General features: G+C 46.4%; 1 protein-coding gene and 1 long non-coding RNA gene across 2 annotated transcripts; one reads left to right on the top strand and one right to left on the bottom strand.

Moving 5' to 3' along the window:
- Nucleotides 1–3,974: 3,974 nt before the first annotated feature.
- Pgam1 (phosphoglycerate mutase 1) lies at nucleotides 3,975–11,465 on the bottom strand. The gene is made up of 4 exons (XM_052762606.1): nucleotides 11,247–11,465; nucleotides 6,946–7,220; nucleotides 5,855–6,035; nucleotides 3,975–5,056 (listed from the first exon to the last, which is right to left on the bottom strand). The coding sequence occupies exons 1-4, from the start codon at nucleotides 11,383–11,385 to the stop codon at nucleotides 4,887–4,889; spliced, it is 765 nt and encodes a 254-aa protein (XP_052618566.1). The 5' UTR covers nucleotides 11,386–11,465; the 3' UTR covers nucleotides 3,975–4,886.
- A 216-nt stretch (nucleotides 11,466–11,681) lies between these two features.
- LOC128125321 (uncharacterized) lies at nucleotides 11,682–18,894 on the top strand. Its single transcript, XR_008223134.1, has 3 exons — nucleotides 11,682–12,092; nucleotides 14,412–14,609; nucleotides 17,856–18,894. It is a non-coding gene; the product is annotated as an uncharacterized LOC128125321 (long non-coding RNA).
- Nucleotides 18,895–27,325: the final 8,431 nt, after the last annotated feature.

Raw genomic sequence — 27,325 nt, forward strand, 5'->3', positions numbered from 1 at the left:
TTGTTTTGTTTTATTAGTGTGTGAGTCTGTGCTATGTGTATGAGTGTAGGCACATGTGTGGAGGTCAGAGGACAGCTTTTGGGAATCAGTTGTCTTACCTAACCTTAGTTTTGATTCGATTAGATGGGTTTTAACTTTTTTTTTTTCTAATTACATTATATGTGCACAAGTATGTGCCATAGCACATATGACACAGCGAGTGTATGGAGGTCAAGGACACCTTGTAGGGTCAGTTCTCTCCTCCCACCTTTCTGTGGGTTCAAGATGAAGCTCAGGCCATCTCACTGGCCCCCACCTGGTTTCTGCTCCATGTGTGTTCTAGGCTAGCTAGCTTCCAGGCAGCTGTCTCCACTTCCATCTCACTGTAGGACTGCCGGCATCACAGATGCATGCAGCTGCTTCCAGCTGTTTACATGGGCTCCAGGGATCAAACTCAAGGCAGGCTGGGTGGCAAGTCCCTTTCCACACCCAGCCAGTCTCCAGTCCGCTTTGTTTCCCTCCTTGTTCTGTCGTTTGTTTTTCGATACCAGAGTTTCCCTGTGTAAACTTGGCTGTCCTGGAAGACCTGTAGACCAGCCTGCCTCTGCCTCCTGGGTGCTGGGACCATTGCCAGGTCATTTTTTGTGTGGTTTTTATTTTATTTTTATGTACATTGTTGTTTTGCCTGCATGTATGCCTGTAGAGTTTCAGATCCTAGAGTTACAGACAGCTGTGAGCTGCCATTGCAGGTGCTGGGATTGAACCTGGGTCCTGTGGAAGAGCAGCCAGTGCTCTTAACCACAGAGCCATCTCTCCAGCACCCCCACCAGGCCATTTTTTAAAAATTAACACTTTTCTATTTTGTATATGTGGAAGTCAGAGGTCAGTTTGGTAGCGGTCGGTTCTCTGCTTCTACCTGTGGGTCCCAGTCGTCCAACTTGGGTTGTCAGGTTTTGCCTTAAGCACCTTTGCCTGCTGAGCCATCTGACAAGCCCATTTTTGTTGACTTAATTGAAATTGTTATTTTGCCCAGTGTAGCACACTTGCAATTCTAACATTCAGGAGACTTAGGCAGGAAAAACACAGGCTAAGGCCAGTCTAGGCTACAAACAGCAAAATCATCTCAAAAATACTATTTTTTTAGTGAATTAACAAAACAGTAGGGCCTGTCTTAGGGTTTCTATTGCTGTGACAAAGTACCATGACCAAAAAAACAAGTTTGGGAGGAAAGAGTTTATTCAGCTTTCACTTCCACAGCACTGTTCATCACTGAAGGAAGGCAAGACAGGAACTCAGGCAGGGCAGGATCCTGGAGGAAGGAGCTGACGCAGAGGCCATGGAGGGTAGCTGCTTACTGGCCTGCTTTCCTATAGAACCCAGGACCACCAGTCCAGGGATGACCCCACAGCGGTCTGGTCCCTCCTCCATCAATCATTAACTTAAAAAATGCCTTACGGCTATGTCTTATATAGGCTTTCTCAATTGAGTTCCCTTTCAGATAACTAGCTTGTGTCAGGTTGGCATAAAACTAGCCAGGACAGGATCACATGCAGTTTGTTGGTTTGTTTGCTGTATGGGAATCAAACTCAGGGCCTCACACATCTTAGCACATGTTTTGCTGCTGGGCTTGACCCAACACATTCGGAGTCCTAGGATTCAAGCCCAGAATTGGAAATAGAAAGATCTTTTGTACCTTTGACCTACTTTCCCACATTGGTGACACTTGCAAATTTTTAATATATTGGGCTGGAGGTTCAGTGGTAAAGAAGAAAAAGAGAAAATATGACCAGGCATGGTGCTACAAGGCTTTAATCTCAGTACTCAAGAGGCAGAGGCAGGCAGATCTTAAGAGTTGGAAGCCAGCTTGGTCTACATCATGAGACTGTCAAAAAACAAATGGGGCTGGAGAGATGGCTCAGCACTTAAGAGCACTTCCTGCTCTTGCAGAGGACCTGTGTTCAGTTCCCAGCACCCACGTGGTGGCTCACAACCATCTGTTACTCCAAAGTCCTCTTCTGACTGCTGTGGGCACCAGACATGCATATGGTACATGTATGTACCTGAGGCAAAACATCCATACACATCATATTTTTTTAAAGGAATTCTAGGTCAGTCTGGGCTATACAAGACTTTGTCTCAAAAAAGTAAGGAAAAAGAAAAAAAGGAGCAGGAGTTTAAGGTTGTTCTCAGCTAACATAATTGAGTGCCAGCCTGGGTGACAGGAGAACCTGTCTCAAAGCCGTCAAACAGTTGCCTGTTGACACTGACACCCATCAGTGTTTCTACTTCTGTTTCTTCATTAGACTCTCAGGGTTATATTGAAGGAGTACATAAAAAATTGCTCAGTGCATGCTAATATGGTAGGTATTCGTTATATATCTGAAGCGTGTATCTACAAATTATCAGGCTTCATACTAGATAAAACTTGAGTTTTTCAGGGAAAAAAAAAATTAGTTTGTCTTTATGCATGCATGCCTGATTCTTTCACAGAATTGACACCTTGAATTAAATGTTGGTTCAAAATGTGCAGTGCTTTGCTACATGGGAGGCCAAGGCAAAGTCCTGCCTCTTAAAAAATAAATACATAGGTAAGTAAACAAAAAAAACCGTATCTCTGGTTTTGATTAGATTTTTTCTAACACCACCTAGAAATGTGCTAAATGAATGTCTTGGCAACAGTTCTACATTTCCCTTTATTTCTGAACTTAGTGACCCTGGAAAAGCAGTTACTACCACATCTTACAGATGTATGAACCAAAGATTAGAATAATCAGTTCAGGTTGGTTGGTGGTGGTATAAACCATTAATCCCAACACTTGGGAAGCAGAGGCAGGCAGATCTGAGTTTGAGACAGCCAGTGCTACCTAGAGAAACCCTGTCTGAAAAAAGAAAAAAGCCATCACAAAGAAAAAGCAGGCCTAGGGATGTAGCTAATGGTTCAGCCTTTGTGGGTTCCATCTTTTAGCACCAAGTGTGGATAAAAAGCAGAAATGGAAGACAGTGAGGACTCAGATAGAGCACCTGCCTGCTGTCTGAGCTGTTTGACCCTCAACATTGCAAGGACAGACTAGAAAGCCCTTATGTTCACCTAAGCAGTGTGGTTTGCCTGCAGCCATTATCTCCTGCTTTTTGAGGTCCAGGCTGACCTCCAACTCAAGAGATGGGCCTGCCTCCCTAATGCTAGGATTAAAGGGTATACCCCAGTGACATATCTCCTCCAAGGCCACATGTAACCTTCCCCAGACAATTCCACCAACTAGGCACTAAGTATTCAAACATGAGCCTATGAGGCCACTTTCATTCAAACCACTTTGGCTTTCTCTAGGAGTGCTGTTTGTGGATGTGCATGTGGCACACCATACATGTAGAGGTCGTGCAACAACTTTGTGGAGTCAGTTCTTGCCTTCCATCTTTACATGGGTTTGAAGTACTGGACTTGGGTCATTAGGCTTAGATGGCAGGTGCTTCACCTGCTGACGGAGCCACCTTGCGAGCCCCTCTAATGGGGTGTGTGTGTGTGTGTGTGTGTGTGTGTGTGTGTGTGTGAATGTTTCACCTGTATGTGTGTATGTGCACCATGAGAATGCTAGGAATTGAATCCAGATCCTATGCAGGAACAGGTGCTCTTAACCATCTCTCCAGTCCTTCATTCTTGAACCCCACACAGGTGACTCTGTAGTGCTCTATACTGAGGAGCCATATTGGAGATCCAGCCGTTACTGGTTTTCTTTCCCAATTTAAAAGGCTGGAGTTTTAGTTACAGCTCATACATAGTACTATATTTAAGGCTGGTTAAAAGATGTTTTAATGCACATGGGTGTTTTCCCTGGGTGTATGTTTGTGCATTGTGTCCAAGGCCAGAAGAGAGTATTGGATACTCTGAGAGAGTAGCCAGTGCTATTGGCTAAGCCAAGCCCCCCACTGTCTTAGTGTACACTTCAAACTGCATGCTGAGGCTTCCCCGGGTGACAGGCATAACACATCAGACAGGAAAATATTGCACATCACTCTTTTATTATACTGATCTGGAAAGATTTAGTATTTATGCCCAAACGAGTTCTGAACCCACATGATAGGGTCAAGCAGCTAGAACATGATTCAGACAGTGAAAAGACAAAAACCTGGACATGATCAAGGGGCACTTCACCTCTACAAGACAAGGCAGAGGACTCCTAAAACACAGCAAGAGGCACTCCTGCCCCTTGAGGACAAGGAATTTATCCCATTTGCTATGAGGAATGGCTTATTTTCTGGTGACCACATGGGACTATTTCAATCACCACTAAAAACCTCAGAGGGGCTTTTGTGTGCTGATAAATATATATGTACCTTTTTTTTTTTTTTTGTAAAAGTGAATGTAACACGTAGACTTGACAGGATTGATCCCAACCTTCTGGGGCCAGCAGCTCCTTTAGTCAGAGAGGAAGGTACTGTCTTTTAAGTCACCATGCACCATGCACTTTCACCCTCCACTGGAATGACTACAGCCCCCGTTACCTAACAAGGGTGCAGGACAGGCTCCAGGGACAAACTGGGCTGCAGCTTCTCACTGGTCATACTACAGCATGGTTCCTCCCAGACCTCTTCCTAAAGCAGACCCTTAGTAAACAAAGGACTAAGAAAAACTAATTACTACCTCTCAACTCTCCTGGTAAGGGGAGCTGTTCCTGGATGTGGACCAGGAACCTGCACCCCAGAGGTGTTATTCTGACTAGATTCTATGAAGGGAGTGGGTGCAGGGGATAAAATACTAAAATGAAAATGGGAGCTGCAGGTTCTCATCTGCAGCTACAACCTAAACTTAAGATCCTACAGATGTAGTCAGCGTGACAGGTGTTGGGGAAGGGTGCCGGAGGCATCAACAGGCAGGGAGGAGGGTACTGGGGTAGGAGTCGGCCTGCTTGCCTTCACTTCTTGACCTTGCCCTGAGCGGCCACAGCTTCCATGGCTTTCCGCACGGTCTCTTCATCTCCCAGGAACTGCATGGGTTTGACAGGCTTCAAGTTCTTGTCCAATTCATAGACAATGGGGATGCCAGTTGGCAGGTTCAGCTCCATGATGGCCTCTTCTGAGAGACCTAAAAGAGCCACCATCCATGTTCAGCCATAGACAAGAGTCTGCATGCATGCACGCACGCATGCACACACACACACCATCTACTAGTGGCAAAGCAGTTACATGGGAACAAACTAAACATCATTTCTGATCTAGTGTAATAGTGTGATCCATTTCCCCCAAGGAACAGCCCCAGTTACAACTCTAAAGATCATGAGAAAGAATGAGAAGGTACACAAAGATTCTAAGATGGACCACCAACAAACTGCAGAAAGTTACACCACAGGTATCTCTATGGATGTAGAAACCCACAGTAGAGCAGGACTGTATGCTTCTCAGACATCCTATAGTCTATCCATCTGTCAAAAAAATTAGTCCTTCTGGGCCTCTAGGTCCCCAGGGAGGAACAATTGGGATTTATACTGAGTCAAGTTTTGACTACAGTTTCAACTGTCACTCCTAGAGCAGGTGGGCATCTACAGCTTTAATACATATCAAATCACTTAGCATGACAGTTGGTTTCACCCTGTGTGTATAGCAGAGTGTCAGCGGCCCACCATCAGTGCTCTGCAACCACACTTTCTATTGACTTGGAATCAGGGTTTCACTATATAGCCCCAGCTGGCCTAGAACTCAAAGTGATTGTCTTGCTTCAGCCTCCCTGGTACTAAGACTGGTGTATAAGCCACACCCAGCTAGCAAACCAAATTTTGAGAAAAGAAACAAGTTTTCCCATAAGTCCATCTGCACTGTCAGATCTTTTCCAGAGGTCTCCTTTCTACAAAGTTATCTTTAAGGACTCCTAAGAAAATGCACATACCCTCCAGATGCTTGACGATGCCACGAAGGCTGTTGCCATGGGCAGCAATCAGGACTCTTTTCCCCTCCTTGATCTGGGGGACAATTTCTTCATTCCAGAAGGGCAGTGCCCTGGCAATAGTGTCCTTCAGGCTCTCACAGGAAGGCAGCTGGTCCTCAGTAAGGTCTGCGTACCTGCGATCCTAAGCCACAAAAACTTATTTCAAGGCCACCAGTTATTCCAAGTTGCATATATAAAGAGCTTTCACGTTTATCAATTCTACCTATCTCAGCTCTTAAGGGATAAAGTGACTAGTGAAAATTTCAAGAGTCCAGAATATATCTAAGAACTGGGAAAAAAGAAAAAAGAGGATCCTGTCATCATCTTGCACCCCCATTCCCTAATCCAAAACATGTAACTTAAAAGGGGGGAGGTTGCCGGGCGGTGGTGGCGCACGCCTTTAATCCCAGCACTCGGGAGGCAGAGCCAGGCGGATCTCTGTGAGTTCGAGGCCAGCCTGGGCTACCACGTGAGTCCCAGGAAAGGCGCAAAGCTACACAGAGAAACCCTGTCTCGAAAAACCAAAAAAAAAAAAAAAAAAAAAAAAAAAGGGGGGGAGGTTTACAAAATCAAACAAGGTTCCCCAATTCAAGTTAGTTCGCAGTTGATTTTTTTTAAATAAAGATGTGAACATGAGGCATTCCTCTCAGATATGTACCGTTAACTTACAACTAAATCTTGTAACAAGTGAGGGCCATTACTTAGCAAAGGGAAGTTATGTTAATTATTTTATCATAAATTATAAGGTTAATGACATTATATAGACACACAAAAGAGGCCCAGGGGCTGGAGTTAAGAGCACTTGTTGTTCTTCTAGAGGACTCAGGTTTGGTTCTCAGCACTCATATGGAGGCTCACAATCACCTCTAACACCAGAGTTCAAGGAACTGATGTTGTCTTCTGACCTCCAAAGGCACCAGGCACACATGGGGTGCACATAAAAACATTCAAGTAAAATACCCCTATACATAAATTTGAAAAATAAAAATGAGTGAGGCCCATGCTCTAATCCCTAGTGCTGACTGAGTGGCCACAGCTAGATTTGACCATACCTTGCTGATGTTGCTGTAGAAGGGATGATCAGGCTCCATCGGAGGTGGTGGGACATCATAAGATCGCCTCCAGATCTTTACCTGTGCCTCACCATGCTTAGCAGCAGTTTCTGCTTTATTGAGACCAGTCAGACCCCCATAGTGTCGCTCATTGAGGCGCCAAGTCCTGACTACTGGCAGCCACATCTGGTCAATGGCATCCAGGACTGTCCAGAGGGTCCGGATGGCTCTCTTCTGCACGGAGGTGAAGCAGATGTCAAATTCATAGCCAGCATCTAGAAATCAGGAAGTGCCAGATGAGCAAGGTATGGTGGCACATGCCTTTAACCCCAGTACTAGGGAGGCGGGACAGGTGGATCTTTGTGAGTTCAAGGCTAATCTGGCCAACATAGCCAAGTTCCAAGACAGCCCAGGCTACAGAGTCCCTGACTCAAAAAAAAAAAAAAAGTGCCAAGTGAGAAGCTAACACAGCCTAACCTGAACCACAACTGTTATATACACAAATCTCTTATACAGGTAGTCAAATGAAAACAACTTGGGGCAAGGTGTGGTGGTGCACACCATTAATCCCAGCATGAAAGAGGCAAAGGCAGGTTGGCAGGTTATCAGTTGAAGGCCAGCCTAGTCTACTTAGTTCCAGACCAGCCAGGGGTAGTGACATCCTGTCTAAAAAAAAGAAAGAAAAGAAAAACTATTTGGCAAACTGATTATTCTTACAGCCTTTGAGGGCAAAATTGGTTGACTTATTATCCCAGCGTTTGGGAGGCAGAGGCAGGCGGAGTTCAAGGCCAGCCTGGTCTACAGAGCTAGTTCCAGGAAGCAAACAACAACAACAACAAAAAAGTACACCTTTTATTGGCTCACTAATTCCTAACTATATTGTTAGCCTGAGGACTGTGCAGCTTATTCTAACACCTAGAATGTTACCTAAACATATTTTTAATGTTTCAGTTGAGAGAAAAAAGGATCATAGGCTTGGTCATCCAAGTTCAATCCCCAGAACCCACATAGTGGAAGGAGAGTGCTGACCACAAGTTGCCCTGACCTCCACACATGCACTCTGTGGGATGGGCATGCTCACGTGTACACACACATACACACGTACACACGCGCGCGCGCACACACACACACACACACACACACACACACACACACACACACACACACACATGAATGGGTTTAAAAAAAATTAAAGGAGCCAGTCAGTGGTAGTGCATGCCTTTAATCCAAGCACTTGGGAGGCAGAGGCAGAAGGATCTCTGTGAGTTTAAGGCCAGCCTGGTCTACAGAGGGAGTTCCAGGACAACCAGGGCTACACACACAGAAACCTGTCTTGGAAAACCAAAAAAAAAAATGAAATAGAAATTAATATGAACACTTGAACTCTTCCTAAGTCCTGCCTGGCCTTTCTAGAGAGCTCATCATTGGTCCTTAAGTCCTAGCTAGCCTTTCTAGAGGATTCACCCTGGTCCTCTACCAAACTGTGATTTAGTCCTCACTAAAATCCTACAAGATTACAATCCTCTCAACCCTTTTTTACCAGATTAGGAAAATAAAAGATAGAGCCTGGGCTGGTGGCACATGCACTCAGTAGATGGAGCCAGGGTGATCTTGAATTCAAGACTAGCTTGACTTATCTTTAAAATTGTGAATTAAGGAGCTGTCCCTCTCAAGAAACACTCTTGTTTTCTCTAGCACACAAGGCCCTCTTCAAAATCAACCACAAACTTTTCTGGGCATTGCTTCATAATGAGATTAACAACAGTTATAAACAAAATGTGAAGTCAATTTTCCTGCTAGTCATTCAACTGACAATGAGAGCACTGAGAGCAGCTATTGGGAGGAGGAAGATTAGTCACCAGGAAGCCACCATCACCCACAAAAGACAGATCTCACCCCTCAGCCTATGGACGAGGCCCTGAAAACTCACTACCATCACACCCTTTACCACCTCCTTAGCCAAAAGAGGAAGGTCTCCCCAACAAAAGGCTGAGTCACTGAGCTACCCACAGAACGAGCCTCAGCTTCCATGATGAAAAGCTACAGCCTGTTTCACGCAATCATTTCCTCTTGCAGGGAGGGCCTCACACTGTGGATGCAAATAGTCCCCAAGGCCAAAATGGTCCGTGCTTAGGACTCTGACAAGAATGCTACAGGATCAGAAGCACACAGACACTTCCTTCAGCTTGCCATTTAAAGGATAGCTGGAGGTACAACGGTCACGGAAGTGTGGGCACCATTCTCCCCCGTGGACCCCTTCCTTCCTCAGCCTAAAGCTGCAAGGACAAAGTCTCACTAGCTTCCTCCCGAATCAGATTCAAGAACTGTGTCTTTTGTGTTACTTTATTACCCACAGTCGTTTCTGCTTTTAGTCTTCCGTTCTGTAATCGTCTGTGATACCTTTAGAAAGATACTAAAATGTTACATTGGCTTTTCTTCTCTCTCTCTCTCTCTCTCTCTCTCTTGGTTTTTTGAGACAGAGTTTCTCTGTGTAGCCTTGGCTGTCCTGGAACTTGCTCTGTAGCCCAGGCTGGCCTCAAAGTCACAAAGATCCACCTGCCTCTGCCTCCCGAGTGCCCGGTATTAAAGGTGTGCGCCACCACCACCATCTGGCTTTTCTCTTTGAGCCAGGCTTACTGTAGTTGAAATTGGCCCATGCTCTAGATCCTCCCTTCTCAGCTCCCTGAGTGCTGAAAAGATTACAGGTATGCAGCACCATGTGCAGTCTTACCTGACTTTCTAAAACTTAATGCTACCAATATTGAAGACTGAAATGGGGATGAGGGGGTGGGCAGCAGGAGAGATGGCTCAGAGGTTTAGACCACTGGCTGGAAAAAAAATAATAAAGACCACTGGCTGCTCTTCCAGAGGTCCTGAGTTCAATTCCCAGCAACCACATGGTGGCTAACAACCATCTGTAAGATCTGGTGCCCTCTTCTGGCCAGGCAGAATACTGTATACATAATAAATAAATCTTTAAAGGAAAAAAAAAAAAAACTTAAAATGGGGTCTATTTCCCAGGGAGTACAAGTTCAATGTATGATCATCTTAGCAGAGAACAGAGGCACTTAACTTTGTCCTGAGCTAGGCATCAGCCAACTACCACAGACCTATACAGCACTTCATGCCACAGAGCTAAAGATTAAAAATGGCTTCCTTCCCCAGCACCTTCCTTTTTCTAGCCTCTCCGACATAATGTATCCCCTCTCAAAGCATTCTCATTTCCTTGCATCAGGACTTCACGTCCAAAGCCAATCTTCTTTTGAAAAGGCTGTAAAAACTAGATAGGACAACCAGGACACAAATACAAAGATCCTTTCAACCAAGCATCAGCAACTTTTTACATGGCTGCTGCTATGTCCAAGTTAGATGCAGGGCAGGATCGGCCCTAACCACCAAAGGAAGCACCTCTTCACTCCAGGGATTCTCCTGGTTTCAGGCAGCAGGATTTGCTTCTTTATTAGCCTTCCAAAATCACAGAGAACAGTAGGTGGTGGTACAGGACACCAAGCCTGGATAGGCAAAGGCAATCTTTATCTCCTAGACGCTTCCACCCTTTGCCCAGACTCTGTCCTTGGCTACCAGCCCGCCAGTTCCTCACTTACTTGTTACTCCACCCAGAAATGGGGCAAGGACACTGGATTAGAGCTAAGTAGGTATGACCTTGGATGAGTCTTCCCAGCCACTTTCTAAACTATAACCGGGGGCAGAGATAAAAAGGAGGGGAATAAAATATGCCTGCTTTGGGGCTGTAGAGAACATCAACTGAAATCGCCCACTCACATCTCTGGATTCGTTCTGGTCACAGTATTGGTGGTATGCTACTGAGCTACACTGCTCTGAGAAGCGCGGGTTTCCAGGTGTCTCTGACGCCATCAGGCATCCCCACCTAACTCCCCCTGCTGCCCAGGCCGAGCCTGTGGCCTGCTGCTTTGCCTTGATTCGCAGGCGCCTCTTAGGTAAACTTGGGTACAGCAACTGATGTCACGGGGCATCCTCCGCCAGCCACCCAGGCCCTCGTGGTACCCTAAAGGTTCCTGGCTGCCACAGGTGGGGCTGCTCGAACTAGAAAGGGAGATTTTCGCCTAGCGGCGTCTGCGCCCTCTTTTTGACACAACCCTTTCCACTCGAACGGGGTGACCTTGAGAAGCGGGCTTCCCACCTTGCCTTCACCTCCCCAGATGCAAACTCAACTGGAGAGGCCGTCCGAGGTGCATGCCTCTCGAGGGGGCGCGGAGGCTCAGGCGGCCTCCAGGCCGGCGCGGGCCCCGCACGCCACCCCGCGCGCGTCCGGCTCGTACCTCGCAACGCCTGTCCGCCGCGCTTCGCCTCCTCGTGGCCCGCCGGGCTCAGGTCGGCGTCGTACCAGCCGCTGAAACGGTTCTCCAGGTTCCAGGCGCTCTCGCCGTGCCGGATCAGCACTAGCTTGTAGGCGGCCATGGCGACAGGCAGGGGGATGCGGCAGGGACTGAGGATCGCTGAGATTCCGCTCGCAGCCCGCCCCGCGACCGCGCCTGCGCACTCGCGCTCCCCCGCCCCGCTCCCGCGCACTTTCTCCCTGAAATCTTTCCACTCGCTCGACAGACCTCCGCCCGCTAGGTGTGCGCATGCGCCTCAAGCCAGTTCTGCGGCCTGTGAAGGGGGGCGAGGAGCGAGCCCGGGCGGCAATGCGCATGCGTCGTGTATAGCGGTCCCCGCGTGCGCCCCGGCGGTCACGGAGCGCACGTAAGCAGGGAGGGCGGAGGATCCCGGCGGCAGGCTTAGGGCCCAGGGTGTCAGCCCCTCGGTGCTTCCTCCTTAGGCGTGATCGTTTGTCGTTTCAACAGCTCTTTGGCCCGGCTAGACTACAGTCTCATCCCTGCGCATTTCCATCAGTCACTTTTCCCCTTTTTATTTGTACTGCGGACACGTCGCAAAACCCCCCTCAACCTCATTGGTAAAAGTGGTACCTCTCTTCCTGAAAGTGCTCTATAAGCATAGACATGGGTTATTGCTATTTCTCTTCAATAGAGCCGTTCAGTTTGTCTGTTTGGTTTTCAACAGTTTCTCCGTGTAACTGTGGCTGTCCCCGAACAAGCTCTGTAGACCGGGTTAGCCTAGAACGCAGAGATTCGCCTGCCTCTGCCTCCCAAGTATTGGGATTAAAGGTATGTGCTATCCTTCCACTTCTTTTTTTCTTAATATGTGCATTTTTCCTAGTGCATTTTTCAAAATATGTGCATTTTTTATTTTTTTTTAAGATTTATTTGTTTTGCCGGGCGGTGGTGGCGCACGCCTTTAATCCCAGCACTCGGGAGGCAGAGCCAGGCGGATCTCTGTGAGTTCGAGGCCAGCCTGGTCTCCAAAGCGAGTTCCAGGAAAGGCGCAAAGCTACACAGAGAAACCCTGTCTCGAAAAAAACCAAAAAAAAAAAAAAAAAGATTTATTTGTTTGTTATATATACAGTGTTCTGTCCGCATGTATGCCTGCACACCAAAAGAGGGCACCAGATCTCATTGTAGATGGTTGTGAAAAACCATGTGGTTGCTGGGAATTTAACTCAGAACCTCTGAAGAGCAGCCAGTGCTCTCAACCTCTGGGCCAACCCCATTCTTCCACTTTTTATTGTAGCCCTCAGACAAACTGCAGAATCTCTCAACCTCTTCTTTAAAAATGAACATAGCCTGGCGGTGGTGGCACACGCCTTTAATCCCAGCACTTGGGAGGCAGAGGCAGGCGGATCTCTGTGAGTTCGAGGTCAGCCTGGGCTACAGAGTGAGTTCCAGGAAAGGCGCAAAGCTACACAGAGAAACCCAGTCTTGAAAAACTAAAATAATAATAATAATAATAATAAATAAAAATGAGCATAAACCACACTCCTTTAATTCTAACAGAATGGAGACAGAGGCAGGGAAATCTGTGAGTTCCAGGACAGCCAGGGCTACATAGTGAAACCCTGTCTCCAAAAACAAACAAACAAACAAAAAGAATATAATAGACCTGGGTACAGTGGTCCCGGGGGCTTAGACAAGAGAATCAGGAGTTCAAGAACAGCTTTGACTACAGGAGAACCTGTCTCTTCCCCTAAAAAACACAGATGAGAAACCAGAACCCAAACACAAACTGTTCAGGGCACTCTTAACTTGCACCAACCACATCTCTGCTACTGGAGAAGATGGAATTCAGTTTTGGAGCAAATCTTCACACAGGAGTTCACAGAACCCAGGGCTTCCCAGCTAGGACTGCTCTCTAAGGGCAGTGTGGGCACAGCCTCCACAGGGAGCTTACCACAAGTCTCTCAGGAAGTTCTCCCTCTTCCTTGTTGCAGTCTGTGGGGAGCCATACCAACCCAGGGCTTTCTCAGAGGGCCCGATGAAAGAACAAAGGGACCATTAGTTCTGTGACCTTGTCCAAGAGCAGACTGGCAAGGTCCAGTGTGGGGCTGGAGCCTGGGCCTCCAAAGTGTTGGTTCCTGGGGGCCCTGCTTTCTCCCCCGGGCTGTAGTGATCAGTCCTAAGGCAGCTGTGTCTGAGGTATCCTGTGTCCCCTGCCAACATTGCTTGATTCAGCTTTCTGCTTGGTCCATTTCTTCCCTCCAAACACTATATAAGATGCTGTACTTCTTAATTAACTTGCTTGACGTAAGTCATCAGTTTATGTGAGACCTCAGTCCCAGCTATCTGTCTTTATTTCTCACCCCCGATCCTCCCACTCCACACCTCACCATTCAGGACCCTTATTCCTGCAGTCATCCTCATCTAATGCCAGGCCTCCATTCTAATATTATTATTATTATTATTATTATTATTACTATTATTATTATTATTATTTTATGTGCATTGGTGTTTTGCCTGCATGTATGTCTGTGTTAGGGTGTCAGATCTTGGAGTTAAGACAGTTGTGAGTTGCCATGTGGGTGCTAAGAATTGAACGCAGAGTCCTCTCTCTAGAAAAGCAGTCAGTGCTCTTAACTGCTGAGCCATCTCTGCAGCCCCTAGGCCTCCATTCTTTTTTTTGTTTTTGTTTTTTTGTTTTTCAAGACAGGGTTTCTCCGTGTAGTTTTGGTGCCTGTCCTGGATCTTGCTCTATAAACCAGGCTGGCCTCAAACTCATAGAGATCCGCCTGGCTCTGCCTCCCAGGTGCTGGGATTAAAGGCACATGCCACCTCGGCCTGGCCAGGCCTCTATTCTTAATGTTGCTTTTCACTCTTGACCTTTGTTACTTTGCCTTCGCCCTAATCCATGCCCCCTTAGTGACTCCTACCAGATTCTTTTCCTGCCTCACAAACTTCAAGATTTCTGTGCTCTTACCTAATTAGGGTCTTCTATTCTGCAGTGAGTAGGCAGTGGAAGAGGAAGGTGCCCTTGAAGCCTGATTTCAAATATGTCTCTGATTTGACTTGCCCTGGGACTTACAATGTGTCACCCCCTTTATCAGTTTCCCCATCTGGGAACTAGGACAATAATTCACATGTACACCTGTACAGAGCGCTGCTGGGAGAAAGAAGTGAGATGACCCATGTGATGGATGTCTCCAGCAATCAGTCCTAAGGGAGATCAATGTTAACAACATTGTACTCATGAATATTATTAACAGTGTGACCAAGAAGACAAAAAAAAAAAAATTTAATGAGGACACCTGGGAGCACCCAGCAAGCCTACCTCCCAGCAGGACGCCTAGTAAGGTATGCCTGTCTAGCAGGATGAACACTAAGCAAGCAAACAACTAGAATAGTGTTCTCTCTCTCTCTCTCTCTCTCTCTCTCTCTCTCTGGTGTTTTCTTTTGCTTTTTCTTATTTTTATTTATTTTTTTTGGAGAAATGGTCTTACTGTATAACCCATGCTGGATTCAAACTCCCAATCCTGGCCGGGCGGTGGTGGCACACGCCTTTAATCCCAGCACTCGGGAGGCAGAGCCAGGCGGATCTCTGTGAGTTCGAGGCCAGCCTGGGCTACCAAGTGAGTTCCAGGAAAGGCGCAAAACTACACAGAGAAACCCTGTCTCGAAAAACCAAAAAACAAAACAAAACAAAAAAAAAAACTCCCAATCCTCCTGCCTCAGCCTCCTGAGTGCTGATATTATAGGAGTACACATGGATTTGTCCAGTACAGGCAGCTAGAATTCTTTGGGCACTAGGCCAAAGGCTTCTGTACCACCAGTCTTGGGAAAGTGTTAGCAAACCTGCTTATCCAGCCTCTGGATGGCACCTCCTTCCCCTGTGACTCTGGTGACTCGGGTACCTTTAGGCTTGGATTATAGTATTGCATCATCTGTATCTAGGAGTGTCAGTCTTTATTTTTTTTGTTATCATTTGGGGTTTTACATTTGTTTTATTTTGAAATGGGGTCTCTCTATAGCCCTGGCTGTCCTGGATCTTACTATGTAGAATATCCTGGCCTTGAACTAAGAGATTTACCTGCTTCTGCTTCCCGAGTGCTAGGACTAAAGGTATGCCCTACCAAACCTACATGTAGTGGTTTGAATAAAAATGGCCCCCAAGCTGGGCAGCAATGGTGCATGCCTTTAATCCCAGCACTAGGCAGAGCCAGGTGGATCTCTGTGAGTTCAAGGCCAGCCTGGTCTACAGAGCGAGATCCAGGAAAGGCTCCAAAACTACACAGAGAAACCCTGTCTCGAAAAACAAAAAACAAAAGGCTCCCAAAGGTTCAGATATTTGAATGCTTGGTCATCAGGAAGCAAGACTACACTTTTGAGAAGGATTAGAAGAATGAGTAGGTGTGGCCTTGTTGGAGGAGGTATGTCACTGGGGGTGGGCTTTGAGGTTTCAAAAGCCCATGCCAGCTGGGCAGTAGTGGTGCATGCCTTTAATCCCAGCATTTAGGACACAGAGGCAAGTGGATCTCTGAGTTAGAGGCCAGCCTGGTCTACAGAGCAAGTTCCAGGACAGCCAAGGCTACACAGAGAAACCCTGTCTTCAAAAGAAAAAAGAAAAAAAAAAAGCCCACGCCAGGCCCAGTGTCCTCTGCCTGCTGCCCCAGGATTAGGATGTAAAAGTCTACTGCTCTAGTCCATGCCTGTCTGCTTCGTACCATGATGATAATGGACTACCTCTCTGAAACTGGGAGCAAACCCCCAATTAAATGCTTTCTTTACAGGCAGATCTCTGAGTTCAAGGCCAGAATGGTCTGAGAGCAAGTTCCAGGACAGCCAGGGCTACACAGAGAATCTCTGTCTTGGAAAAAAAAAAATGTTTTATTCAATAAGAGTTCCCGTGGTCATGATGTCTCCTCATAGTAATAGAAAATGACTATGACTAAGACACCACTTAAAAAAATAAGTCTTAAAATAAAAGAACAGGAGATGATCAAGAAGCCAGATTCATCAGTAACAAGTCAGAGGTGTCCTGTGGCGAGGTATGTATGTTGGATCTTGCTGTTTCAGGCAATAGTCAGGTGCCCAGAGAGATCTGGAGAAGGGGAGGGCTAGGGGCCTTTCTTGTCCCGGTGACCAAGGCCTTTAAAGGTTGTGCAGCCAGAATGCAGAGTCCTTAGGCAGAGATGGTAACCCATCAGTATGCATGACAGCATCTCAGATCTGAGAAGCTTAAACCTATCAAACGAGGGAGGAGGATGAGAAAGAGAAGGAGGAGGAGACTTCTATTGTTGTTGTTTTGTTGGTTGGTTTTTCAAGACAGGGTTTCTCTGTGTATCCATGGCTGTCCTGGAACTAGCTCTGTACACCAGGCTGGCCTCCAACTCACAGAGATCCACCTGCCTCTGCTGTGATTAAAGGTGTGCGCCACCACCACCCAGCCTTTACTTTTATTTTTTTATGGACATGAATGTTTTGCTTATGTGTGTCTGTACACACCATAAGCATGTCTAGTATCCTCAAAGTCTAGAAGAGGGCATAAGATACACTGAAACTGGAGTTATAAAGGTTATAAGGTACCATGTGAGTTCTGGAAACTGAACCTGGGTCTTCTGCAGGAGCAGGAAGTGCTCTTAATCACTGGGCCCCAAATCAGGAAGATTTCTTAAACTCTACAAAAAAAGCAAGAATAAATCCATGTATTTTCTTTTCAGTGCTTTTTTATTTTTAAATCTTATCTCTGATGAACACAAGATACACACACACACACACACACACACACACACACACACACACACACATAGTGTCACAGCTGACTCTCCTGCCCTCTAAAGCCCAGGTCAGAAGTAGAAAAATAGTTACAGTTTTGAGAACAAAGCAGATAGATGGCCACTGGTCACAACTGGGGTATGATATGACCTTAATCCTCCTGCCCCTTCCTACGAGTGTCCAAGGGGTCATTTGCACAGCTTCTGGTCGATGCACAGAGCATTGCCTCCCTTCCACCCTGAAGGAGGCATTGGGCCAAACAGGTTCCTGATGTCGTGTGGATAGAAAGTGTTCTCCCCAAAAGGGTCCTGAACTAAAGGATCCCTACACAGTAGTGTTGGAAGTAGGATTTTGGAGAGGTCATTGGATATGGGGAATTCTGCCTCCCTCAATGCACTAATCCATAGATGGATTTAAAATTTGAATAAAAAAGAAAAAAAATTAAAGAATAAAAGAAAAAAAATTCAAGGCCAGCCTGGGCTACAGAGTGAGTTCCAGGAAAGGTGCCAAAGCTACATAGAGAAATCCTGTCTCAAAAAAATAAATAAATAAAATTTTAAAAAATTGGAATAGACTGTTGGAGAGTAGAAGACTATGGAAGGTGGAACTTAGTTGGGATAAGTGAGTCACTTGGAGTGTGCCCTGGAAAGAAGTGCCCTGTCCCAAGGCCCTTCTTCACACTGCCTCTGTCTCCTCACCATAAGGTAAGTCCTTGCGGCCATGATGTGCTGTGTCGGCTGTGGATTGACACTGAACCAAACCACCTCCCACCCCACCCCTGTTTAAGTCATCCTCAGGCAAATCTGACTAATGCCGTTCCCCTTCTAGGGGATGACCGTGAAGGATCGATCATGCTTGTGCCCTTTGTCCTCATTCCAAAGTCTGGACTCCAGCCAGACTTGAAACTCCGGACTCTAAGGATCAAAGCTGCTCTATTAGAGCCATGTTTGATTCCTTCAGCCCAGGTCAACTTCCTGAGACCAACAGCTTTCAAACAATGAGCCTGAGGGCTGGAAAATCTCAGAGCGATGAATAGGAGCTTCAGCCCTATTACCACCTACTGTCCCTGCAGGACGATGGAGCCTCCTTCAGCCTGCTTTCTCCATTTGTTTTTCCCACCGAGTGTTGCCTTATCAAGTACTGAACATTCAGTGAGGGCCTGATTTAGAAGGAGCGGGCGAAGCAAGTTGTCTGAGACGTGCAAGAAGTGGCTGCCATTCAGCCCCCGGGACTCCCTGTAAAGACACCACATGTCGTTGCCTGTGGAACCCTCTCTCACACTCCTCACCAAATGTTCAGCTTTGCGCTGGCTGGGGAGAAAACGTCTGCCACCGAGTGGGAGGAAGGGAATGAGCCAGGCTGGTGCTCAACGTCTCTGAGCTTCGAAGTGAAGGAGCTGTGCTTCCCTAGGAGATGAAGCTCATGATCCAGCCCTCAAAATGTGTTGTCATTCAAGATGACCGACGTTGAGCTGGTACTACAAGAAGTGTACGAAGGAAAGCTTCCTACAGACTCCCCTGGCCTCAGACCCTGGCTTTAGTGAGCCGCAGTAGTGCATGCCTTTAATCCTAGCATTCAGGAGGCAGAGGCAGGTAGGTCTGTGACCTGCCGATCTACATAGGGAGTTCCAGGCCATCCAAGACTTCATACAGCAACCTTGTCTCAAAAATACTAAATCAGGGCTGGAGAGATGGCTCAGAGGTTGAGAGCACTGGCTGCTCTTTCAGAAGTCCTGAGTTCAAGTCTCAGTGACAACCATCTATGGTGGGCTCTAGTGCCCTCTTCTGGCTTGCAGACATACATGCAAGCAGAACACTGTATACATAATAAATAAATAAATCTTTTAAAAAAATACCAATCAGGGGCTGGAGAGATGGCTCAGAGGTTAAGAGCACCGACTGCTCTTCCAGAGGTCCTGAGTTCAATTCCCAGCACCCACATGGTGGCTCACAACCATCTGTAATGAGATCTGGCACCCTCTTCTGTATATATAATAAATAAATAAATCTTAAAAAAAAAATACCAATCAGAAAGCATTAAAAAAATTAAATCTATCCATCAATATACAAAATAATTCCTGTCTTCAACCTGCAATGTTTGCCCAGCTTTGGGACAAGGCTTCACCTTTGTTTGGCTTTATCAGTACCAGGCCTGATACTGATACTCTGCTGCTGGGCCACGTGTTAACCCACAATAACAATACTCAAAGATGGTGGTACACAACCCTTTCCCAGCAATACTCAAAGATGGTAGTACACAACCCTTTCCCGGCACTTCTAATCCCATTCACATTAAACTGCTTTCCCAGATTACACTGATGGAATTTGGAGTATAACACAGGCAGAGCCAGGCATGGCAGTGCATACCTGTAATCCCAGCACTGATGAGGTAGAGGCAGAAGGATCACAGCAAGTTCAAGGCTAGCTTGGCCTATTTAGTGAGACTCTGCCTGCCACAAAAACCCATACCAGCAGTGTGGCTGGGCGGACACTTCCCACCAAACCTGGCCATCTTGAGTTCCCTGGGGACCAACAGAGTGAAAAGAAAGAAATGACTTCCACAAATTTGGGGTTTTTTGTTTTTTGCTTGTTTGGTTGGTTGGTTTGAGGTTTTTGTTTTGTTTTGTTTCAAGACAGGGCTTCACTGTGTTGTGTATCCCTGACTGTCCTTGAACTCACTTTGTAGACCAGGCTAGCCTAAAACTCACAGAAACCTGCCTGCCCCTGCCTCCCGAGTGCTGGGATTAAAGGCGTGTCCCAACACTGCCTGGCTGACCTCCACAACACAAGTTTTGACCTCCATTTGTACACTATCATACACACACACACACACACACACACACACACACACACACACACGTTACAACAAGAGCTGAGGAGGTTGCTCAGTAGTTAAAGAACATGCGGGAGGACCAGAGTTGGAATCTCCAGAGCCCCTTAAACACTGTGTGGGTGTGGCAGCCTGCCTGTAATTCCAGCACTGAGAAGGCAGAGATACACAGGAGCAAGCTGGCTAGCCAGAACGGTCATTTCCATATGAGCTCTGGGTTTAGGGGACTCTGACTCAATGAATGAACACGGAGGACATCTCATTCCTGGAGTCACGTTGACCTCAGGCCTCCACATGACCACACAAGTCCCAAAAAATGTTTGAGAGACATTTGTGAAGTTTAGTGAATGCCTGGGAGCTAGCAAGTTTTTCTCTGAGAAAAAAAGTTGCCCAGAGAAGACTTGCAGAAAATCTATTAGGAAAATTGCCCATGACAGAAAGCAGAATGGGAGATTGGACCAGGATGAGTAACAAGTACCACTCCCAAGCCTTGAGCCTAATCAGCCTTGGGAGAGGACCCAGACTACCTTTTCTTCCTTGAAGTGGTGATAGAAAATTATGACCAGGCGTGGCCTGCGGACAGTATCTGAATGCCCCGAGGGATTCCAGAGCAGCAGCAGTAGCCTGGTCAACCAGCACTTTGTAGGGCGAGGTCTTCCCTGGCTGTCACAAGGCTAGCCTGCATCTCTCAGGAGTGTTTTCAGATGTGCACTATTGGCTGGTTGACTCAGAAAAGCTTATCTGGGAGCTGCAGGTTGATGGCCAGGGGGATTGTGGCTGAGTCCTCTGAGTTGGACATGGCTGTTGTCTTCTTTGTTGTTGTTTTTTGTTTGGTTGGTTGGTTGTTTAGTTTTTGTTTATTTGTTTGTTTGTTTGTTGTTTTTGTTTTTTCAAGACAGGGTTTCTCTGTGTAGTTTTGGTGCCTGTCCTGGATCTCGCTCTATAGACCAGACTGGCCTCAAACTCCACCTGTCTCTGCCTTTTTTGGTTTTTCGAGACAGGGTTTCTCTGTGTAGCTTTGCGCCTTTCCTGGAACTCGCTTTGGAGACCAGGCTGGCCTCGAACTCACAGAGATCCGCCTGCCTCTGCCTCCGAGTGCTGGGATTAAAGGCGTGAGTCACCACCGCCCGGCTGGCTATTGTCTTCTTGAAGCAGAGCCCCTGTGATGGTGCACATGAGACCCACAGGAGATCTGGCAAATTAGCATTCCTTTGTGGAGCCTCACAAGACCCTCGTGAGCTGGCACCCCGCCCTCCACAATCCATCCATCACTATATACAAAGTAAACAGGCTTGGAGTGAGACCTTTCAGTGGTGGAGCTGCCTGTAAGTTGTCCAGGGTTTTGCTGGTGGTTCCTGTAAGTAACCACAATATACTCATTACTTCACAGAACCAAACTTGGCCTGTTAGTCCCCTTCTATCTGGAGTGAATGGACATTTCTCTGTGTCTCTCCAGGAAAAAAAAAACACTCAGCACAAGGTAACCAGGTTCCCAGTATGCCCATTAAGGATTTTATTAGGTGGCTAGAGAGATGGCTCAGAGGTTAAGAGCACTTGCTGCTCCTCCAGAAGACTCAAGTTCGATTTCCAGCACCCACATGCGGCTCACAACCATCTGCTACTCCAGTCCCAGGGGACCAGATGCTCTTGTCTGGCCTCCACAAGCACCAGACATGCAAGTAGTACATAGATACATGCAGGTGAAACACCCATACACATAATGTGAAAAAAAATAAAGATTTCAAAAACAGGACTTTATTGGGTAAAGTGGGGGAATTGGTGGCCTGGGTCTAAGAGCCGATATTGGGAGTAGACGTGGAGTGACATAGACTCAGAGTATAGAAAGCAAAGAACCACAAACAGAAACCACTGTGGTTCCATGGCTGCTATGGGACCCAGCCATTCCACTGTCAGCTAGAGAGTCAAGATACATAAAAAACAAGTTGGGCTTGGTGCATGTGCCTGTAATCCTAGCACTTGGGAGGCTAAGGGGAAGGAGGATTACAAAAATATATATTATATAAAGTCTCACTATGTAACCTTGGCTAGCCTGGAACTCAACATGTAGACCAGGCTAGCCTAGAGCTCACAGATATGTGCCTGCCTCTGCCTCTGCCTCCTGAGAGCTGGGATTAAAGGTATGCACCACTATACCTGTCCAAGGATCACAGTTTTGAGGCCATCCTGAGATACTTATGAAGTTGAAGGTCAGCCTGGGCTATACAGCAAGACCTTGTCTCAAAAGAACATAAGAGGGCTGAGGAAATAGCATAGTCCTCAAAGTGCTTGCCTCGTAAGTATGAGAACCTGAGCTCCATCCCCAAGTAAAAACGCTAGGCATGGCGGTATGCACTTAGAATCCCAACACCAGGGAAGCAGAGACAGGAGGATTTCTGGGGCTTGCTGGCCAACCAGCTTCACCTAATTCTAGAGCTCCAGATCAGTGAAAGATCCTGTCTCAAAGGATGTGGATAGTATTACCGAGGTTGATGCTGGAGGTTGTCCACTAGTCTCTGACTACATGTGCATGCACACACACACACACACACACACACACACACACACACACACACACACGTACGTACATAAATACTTATATAAATCGTTTATAGCTGGAAGGTGGTGGCACACACCATTAATTCCAGCACTCGGGAGGCAGAGGCAAAGGCAGGTGAATCTCTGTGAGTTTGAGGCCAGCCTGGTCTACAGAGTTCCAGGACAGTCAAGGCTACACAGAAAAACCAAAAACAACAACAAAACCCAATTGTTTATAACAGCATTATTCACAGTAGCAAAGAATATTAATAACACACTTAAAACATGGTATATATGTATATATATATACAGTGGAATGTTATTTGTCATGAGAAGGGATGAAGTACTGACCATAACATGACTAAACCATAGAAATATACTAAGTGAAAGAAGTCAGTCACAAAAGACCACGTAGTAATGAGGACTAGGAGTTAGGCTGGTCCCTGGGAGGCGGACAGATAGAGGACCACAGACAGATAACAGAGATGGCCGACTTCCAGCTTCTTTCACACTCTTCTGATCAGAGACAAAGATTTGGGAGCTGCAGCCTGCAGGCTTTTTCTCCCTCCAGCCAATAGGTCTCCCAACAAGAGGCCCTGACCAGGACACAGGTGCCCAAGCTTGTAGGCCTATCAGCTTCCCTGCCTTTCTGCACATACATACTGTACATATACACAAATAGACTGACCAACCCCCAGTTAGAGGGAAAGATCCTTAACCCCCCCCCCCAGTCCTCAAGGAGGACTTTGGCTTCCTGAGTCCCCCACCCTACTTTGCAGAAGGTTCCTGTCTCTGTGTCCCCACCCAGTGTGTGTGTGTGTGTGTGTGTGTGTGTGTGTGTGTGTGTGTGTGTGTGTGTGTGTGTATTTCCTCTGTAGCATGAATCTTCAAAGTTCTTATTAATAAAATCATACCTGAGGCCAGTTATTGGATTGAACACTGGAAGATCAGAGAGACAGAACAAGCCACAGCTAACCTCACCTGGCCAACTTCTCAGCTGGTCTTGTTTCCTCAGACTGGAAGCCTCTGTGTCCTCATATCTGAATGGCTCTCAGCTGAACTGTGCTGCTAGAAACCTGAACACTTAACCAGCCAAATGCCTCTAGTTTCTGGTCCTCACGCCTTATATATCTTTCTGCTTTCCACCATCACTCCCTGGGATTAAAGGCTTGCTTTCTGGGATTAAAGGCATGTGAGTCACCATATCTGGCCGTTTCCACTGTGGCCTTGAACTCACAGAGATCCATAGGGATTTCTGCCTCTGGACTGCTAGGATGAAAGGTGTGAGTGCCACCATTTTCTAGCCTCTGTATCTAGTGACTGTTTTCTGACCCCAGATAAATTTATTAGGGTGCACAATATTTTGGGGAACACAATACCACCACATTCCTCACTCCTAATAAAAGTATTTCTTCACTACTTGATCCAATTTGCTGTGTTTGATATTTTCTCTGCAACCTGCATTTCAATTTTTTTTTTTTTTTTTTTTTTGGTTTTTCGAGACAGGGTTTCTCTGTGCAGCTTTGCACCTTTCCTGGAACTCGCTTTGGAGACCAGGCTGGCCTCGAACTCACAGAGATCCGCCTGCCTCTGCCTCCCGAGTGCTGGGATTAAAGGCATGTGCCACCACCGCCCGGCTGCATTTCAATTCTTTAAGGGGCAGAGAAAACAAACCCCATCAAGAACCCTAGACAATAACCCTAATATGATTCCTAGTAACATTGTATGTCCAGTGTAAGTAAATCTGGTTGCTTGTGGCTGGGAGGGTTGTAGGTATAAATAAGAAGTACAGGTGTTCTGAGGTGATAAAAAATATCTTCAAACAAAACTGAGGTCATGTGGCAATATCTTGTAGAGATACAAAAATTCTGAAAGCCAGACATGATGGTGCAAGCCTATCATCCCAGCCCTTGGGAACCAGAGGCAGGAGAGTGTGTAAATCCCACAGATTCAAGGACAATGACCCCCCCAACCCAAATCATGGTCAAATTAATTAAAGCAGGTATTTTTTATTTGTGTACATGAGCTGTCTCTCCCTAAGATGGGGTTCAAGAGCTCAGCATTGGACATGAGGAAGATAAGGGTTTTTATAGCTCAGGAATAGGGAGTTTGTAAATGGGGGGCTGGGCAGGCAAATAGATGGAGGTTACAGAAGCAGAACATAAGCATAACAATTTGGTCATAACAACCTCCTGAAACAAAGGTATGGTTGCAAGGTGGTCATAACAACATGGTCATAACAACCTTTTGAAACAAAAGCCCAGTTGTTGTTTGTTTTCTGCAAGAGGCTGTACAGAACCATTTGTGGTTACAGGTGGGGTGTAGCTCAGCCTTTGAGAAACAGATTTAATCATTAACAGAAATGAATATAGTTTTCCTTTACTATAAGATGGTTTTCAAGCCTAAGTTGGAAACAGGCTGGGTTATCAGGTGTTCCTGAGGGTGATATCTGAGGTTGTCCTCAGATTCAAGTTTAGCTTGCCATTCAGAGTGAGCTCCAGGCCAGCCAAAGCTCCATAGCAAAAGCCTGTCTCACAAAAAAAAAAAAAAAAGAAGAAGAAGAAAAGAAAAAAAAAGGAAAAAAAAAGCTAATGAACTCTGTGCTTTAAATGGTTGAAGTATATGTTACTTAAAGTGTATCTTGTAGACAGACTTTTCTGTCTCACCAGCCGATTTCCAAATAACCACACAGAGACTTAATATTAATTATAAATGCTTGGCTGATAGCTTAGACTTGTTTTTAACTAGCTCTTATAACTTAAATTAACCCATTTCTCTCCGTCTATGTGCTGCCCCCAGGCTCATTTACCTCATCTATGAACTTCCTGTGTTGCTTCTTCTGAGTCTGGCTTGAGACTTCTCAGACTCCTCCCTTCTTCCCAGCATTCTCTCTGCCCCAAAAATCCTGCCTAGCTATCAGCCAATCAACTTTTTATTAACAATGAGAGCAACACATTTTCACAGTGTACAGATAGTTTATTCAACAGTAGTATCTCGTATCTCAAAGCTGTTTTTTTTTTTATTTAAATTGTAAACAGTTATTAAGGGGTAGGGGAAATGTCCCCCTTTCCTCAGAGGCCTATAAGAAGGACACCCACCGCCACCTTGTGGGCCTGATTTTTCTTCAGCGACACTCCCTACCCCTACCCTACCACTTCCATACTGCTATCTGTCCATGGCATTAATAGCTCTTCCATGTATGTTCATGTTCCTTTTGCTTGTTTGTTTTGTTTGTGAGGCAGTAGCTCTCTAGTCCTAGCTTCCTAGAGCTCTCTATGTAGACCAGGCGGGCCTCAAGGATCTACCTGTCTCTGCCTCTCAGGACTGGGATTAAAGGTATTCACCACTGAGCCTGGCATTAATAACTCTTCTGATAAATGCCTTAGCCCCCAACAATTCATCTCAGTGTCTTCCTTGAAACCTACATCAAGATCTTTCAGCTGGGAGGTTATCTCCCATATGTTTATCCCGTGTCTCCCATACGCTTATCTCTGCCTTCACACCCCACATCTACCCTACAAGACAAGAGACTAGGAGCTGGGCTCCTAGGTCCATTTCTGACTGGATAGGTCCCTCTGCTGGCCTCTCTGTTGGGAAACTCCCTACGTCCAGGATGTAAGAAGGACTTCCAGGATGGACCTCCTAGCTATAGTCTGGACTCAACTTAGACAGTGCAGAAAAGCGCCAGCAAAAGGTCTTATGCTAAAATAAGGCAACTCCCGGAAGGGTGACTGTTAGGAATAGAGGTCAACTGAACGGGAAGAGAAAGGACTCTTGGGACTGGAGAGATGGGTCAGTGTTTAAGAGCTCTTGCAAAGGTTGGTTCCCATCACACATATTGGGCAACTCAAAACCCCCTGCGCCAGTTCCAGGGCATCTGCACTCATGTGTACTTAACCACTGACAAACACAAGCATACACTAAATTAAAACTAAAACAAATCTTTAAAAGGATTATCAGGCTTGCAGTGGTGGCACATGCTTTTAATCCCAGCACTCGGGGGGGGGGCAGAGGAAGGTGGATCTGTGAGTTCCAGGCAAGTGTGGTCCAGGACAGTTAGAAGAGCTGTTACACAGAGACCCAGTTTTGAAAAACTAGTAGTACTAGTAGTAGTAGTGGTGGTGGTGGTAGTGGTGGTGGTGGTAGTGGTGGTGGTGGTAATAGTAAATGAATAAATAGATAAAAAGTCTTATTATGCCAGTCGTGGTGGTGCACATATTTAATTCCAGCACTAGGGAGTCAGAGGTAGGCAGATCTCTGAATTCAAGGCAGATCTTGAATTCCAGGACAGTCAGGGCTACACTGAGAAACCCTGTTTCTAAATACAACAACAACAAAAATAAAAAAGCGGGGTGGGGGGGGAGGGTGTTATCATTGGGAAAGACTGCTCTGTTGCCATGACAAAAAAATACCTTCACAAGTTTTTAACTACTTAATCAAAGACAGCTCATCTCTGGGTAGCTGGACAAGGGCGGTTTGCATCTGTGGCTACCCTAATTAGCAACGGCCACCCAACAGTTGACTAACCAGTGACATAACCCTTGCCCCCAGGTGACCATGGACTAGCCTCATCCTTCCTCATCTTCTGCTGAAGCTCACTGCCTTGCTCCTCTCAAAGCCACTGGACTTGAGAGGCATGGCTCTACCTTCCTGAAGCAGCTTTTACCTCAATCCTGCCCAGCCTTCCGCAGGGACTGTGTGCAAAGTGATGCGAACCTTGCATGGGCTCCTCATTGTCGTCCCACAACAGCAAACAGGTTTTCAGACACAGACACTTTGAAATGCAATCACCTGTCCCATGTCACACAACAGGATGTGGCTTCAAACCCAGGCTTCCTAGTACTCAGTAACAACTGTGCCCCACCTACGTTGTCCTGACGAGCTGCTTAGGGCAATAAGGGCAATAAAGGCTTTCTCCATCCCCAGAGCTAGAG

The sequence above is a fragment of the Peromyscus californicus genome, unplaced genomic scaffold (genome assembly GCF_007827085.1).
Source record: "Peromyscus californicus insignis strain IS unplaced genomic scaffold, ASM782708v3 Scaffold_4__1_contigs__length_199733344, whole genome shotgun sequence".
Taxonomy (NCBI): domain Eukaryota; kingdom Metazoa; phylum Chordata; class Mammalia; order Rodentia; family Cricetidae; genus Peromyscus; species Peromyscus californicus.